This window comes from Arachis ipaensis, chromosome B07, assembly GCF_000816755.2.
Source record: "Arachis ipaensis cultivar K30076 chromosome B07, Araip1.1, whole genome shotgun sequence".
Lineage (NCBI taxonomy): Eukaryota > Viridiplantae > Streptophyta > Magnoliopsida > Fabales > Fabaceae > Arachis > Arachis ipaensis.
The window spans coordinates 107137209-107140573 of NC_029791.2; the positions used below are offsets into that span (position 1 = coordinate 107137209).

Below are 3365 nucleotides of genomic sequence, written 5' to 3' on the forward strand. Positions count from 1 at the left end.
GCAAAAAAAAAAAAAAAAAAAGAAAAAAGAAAAAAAAAAAGAACTGAAGTAAAAATAAGACTTACTCAACACTTTCTTGAATCTTTCCAGGATTTTCATCCTTAAAATCAACCAGTTGAGCAAACAAGTAGGCTTCCGCAAGTGAAAAAAGTGTATCAATTAAAGCATAGTCAGGCTCATCAAAAGAATCACGAACTAATGTATTTCCATAGGTCCCCACTTTATCTTCTTTTGACAACTCTTTAAATCCATGGTAGGCAACTTTGACATACTTATGACGATCCATCTAAATACATACAGCCAATAGTTCAACAACCAAACAGGAGCTAAAAGTTAGTTATCATCATAGTTAGCCAGTATATTTCATCATTGAAAAAGAAAATGTGTTCAGTGTAACCTTCAAGATATTGCCTCTTTTTTTGTCAAGAACCAAGCCCCGGACCATGTATTTCCAGTCAAAGCACCAATTTAGCAACTGCAGCAGAGGTAAAGCTTTTAGCCCTAAATAACCAGGCAGCAGCAGCAGCAGCAACAACAACAAGAACGTCATAATATAATTTGATTATACCCATGGAGAACAGTAGAATAAACAAAATCCTTTACCAAAGTGAACCCCAACAGCATTTTCATCATAGTTGCTACAGGAAGAAAAATGATCAAACATGGAAAGAAGTGCTACATAAATTAATTGGACAAACCTCACGAGGATATCCCAAATCATAAACCAACTTTTTAATAGTGCCTTGATAAGCAAGAGATTCAAACGTTTCAGGCTTGTATTGAGCCAGAGTATAATCCATGTCAAATCCCACAGCAACGATGTTCTTCATGTTCAGTGACCGGTTACAAAAGATCTGCTTGCGTATATCAGTTTTACATCCATGCTCAGGATATGATGACCATACATGTGGCTTTGCTCCATTACCAGCAGCAGGCAAATCCACTAAAGTTTGGTCATGTACACCAATACCATTGTTCCCATCCATTGGATGTCTAGCATGCAAGTGATTAGCTCCTGATAGATTTAAGCCATTACAAAGAATTATACTCAGGCATTACATTTGAATCACTTTGGTATAGATAACAACCACAGGGTGTTAAAATGAACCTAAAGAACTTTCCACACTCTTGGTCTTCAAACCAGACATCTTCATACCAAAAAGACAACAATTAGGGGTTTCATTGAAATAAAAACTGCTACATGTTAATCAGATAGACATATATTTATTCAGGATAACAGAGATTAATTAGTCTCTTAGAACAAAGAAGTACATATATACATTAGATGATTCAGCACAAAATTATGCAGCAACAAACCCTGAAACTTTAATTACTCTCACAAGTTAAACTGCAAAAGAACAAGATGGCGAGACCTCACAAAAATAGCATTAATAGAAAGAAATTTGGACATCTTACCTTTTAGTTTCGAAAGAATTAAAAGCGCACAATGCACTAGGCTATGTTCCAACTCTAGGAATTCCCCAAGCTAGGCTCCAAGAAACACCTAGAAATTCAACTTCTGAAATTAACAAAAGCAATTCTCTAAGTTCTCCTACTTCCTACTATAATCTAATATTTCCCACCACCAATCCATAATGAAGACTTGACCGAACTAGTGACTTGCTTAAAACAAACAACGCAAGGCGACACCAAAAAATCTTAGAGCGCAAGAAAACGGAAACTCGGAAATCGAGGCAAACGAGAGGGAAAAACGAAAACGAAAAAACCGAACCTCGTGAGGTGGCGTTGGCGAGAGAGCGAGGCGGTTTTGCGGAGATTCCAGAAGAGAATCGAAGGCGGGAAGAGAAAAGAGGCGCGAGCTGATAGGAAGAGAAGGTTGAGAGAGAAAAGAGCGATAAAGGCTTCTTCGGTATTCGCATGGCGAAGTGATTGTTAAATAGGCATAGGCATGGTGATGATGATGGTGGTCGTGGAGGTGGAAACCGCGATTGCGAGGGAATCAGATTCTGCAAAACGAGCGTTTCAGGTGCAAATGCAATTACAGCTAGGAAATGCAGCTGCACCAGCATTTACCTTACCACTTAATATTCAAGCTTAGTTGGAAAATTGGATTTCGATTTTTGGAAGGTATATCACACATGGCACCGCATCAGGAAAGGATTATTCCTCCCCTAGAATTGGTTATAAATGAATAATAATCACTCACTAGTCACTATTGTACTAAATTAATTCATTTTCAGGAAGGAATTAATTCCCCCTTTCCTTAGTGGCTATTTATTACTTCTAGCATTGTATTTGTCTACTATGATGATTCATCTTCCTTAGACAATATCAGTGCTTTGGTGGGTTGGGGAAAATGTGCGACGTTGGTGGAGAAATAAAGAAGGGTAGAGAAGAGAGAAGAGGGTGGTTCCGTTTCGTGAGTTGAGACTTGGGATTTGAGATGATGATGATGATGCCACGTGGAGGACCACGAGGGAGCCGTGCTGGTAAGAGCTTTTTTGCATTTTTCTACTCAATTTTTCTGGTTCTGCCGTGGATAAGTAAATCCCGGCCACAATTTTTGGGAAACTAATAATAAAAATAAAGTGACTAAAATTAAAAAACTACTCAAATCAAAATCGGAATCATACGATACCAATGCCTTTTTATTTTCCATCTTTATTTAATCGCTTGTGCCACGAGCAACACAAGTTTTGCGCATGTGATGTGATAACAATACATCTACATCATGATATGGACTGATCTATTATTGTTTTTCCTTTTTCTTATTTTTTTTCTTGGTAATAAACGAGGCAATCTATCACTGTTAATATTGGAAATATTGATTAGAGTGATGTTACGTGGTCCGGTCTCCGTGCCTGAAAATGGTTTAATGTACAATAATTAATCACAATTTGAAACTGTATCAACGTTGCGTTCTTCTCTCATAGAGCATAATTGATCATGACTGGTAGTACTGTAGCACGTATAGATTGTCTTAACCAGCAATATAGGCTTCTTGTACGAGCAATAAAGAGGATTTCTTCTGAAAAAAAAAAAAATCATTATTTCTCATAACAAATTTTCCATCTTTATTTTTTGAGATTCAGTTTTTTGGACGCAGCAATACCTTCACCTAATACATCAACGAACTTACAGAAATGAGCAGTGAATTTTATGAAAAGTAAAAAGTTCGCCTTTAGTGCAGCGAATTTTGTGTAACTTAGATAAACCGCATGGTCCCGCCTCTCTCATTTCTCACTCCAATGAAGAAAAACCTCTTCTTCTCGTCACTTTTTCTTCTTATATTTTACTTCTTCTCTCCTTTCATCTCATGTCAATTTTCAAGTAACTTTTTTAAATTATTTTTTTATTATATAATTTATTTAATGTTATTTTTAAATTTAAAATAAATATTTTTA

At 36.4% G+C, this 3365-nt stretch overlaps 1 protein-coding gene across 7 annotated transcripts in view; it reads right to left on the reverse strand.

The window, feature by feature from the left end:
• The window catches only part of LOC107610125 (5'-nucleotidase domain-containing protein 4), a 7930-nt gene extending 5438 nt beyond the window's left edge, over positions 1-2492 (reverse strand). Inside the window, exons 1-6 of one of the 7 annotated variants that reach the window (XM_021106189.1) lie at positions 1733-1872; positions 1417-1504; positions 1109-1148; positions 699-1015; positions 398-475; positions 66-286 (exon numbers count right to left, since the gene is read on the reverse strand). In XM_021106189.1, the coding sequence (XP_020961848.1) occupies positions 66-286; positions 398-475; positions 699-1015; positions 1109-1148 (656 nt within the window). In that variant the 5' untranslated portion in view covers positions 1417-1504; positions 1733-1872. Of the gene's footprint in view, positions 1-65; positions 287-397; positions 476-698; positions 1016-1108; positions 1387-1416; positions 1520-1732 lie in introns of those variants that run through there. The other 6 variants (XM_021106190.1, XM_021106188.1, XM_016312207.2 and 3 more) reach the window with 6 other exon arrangements.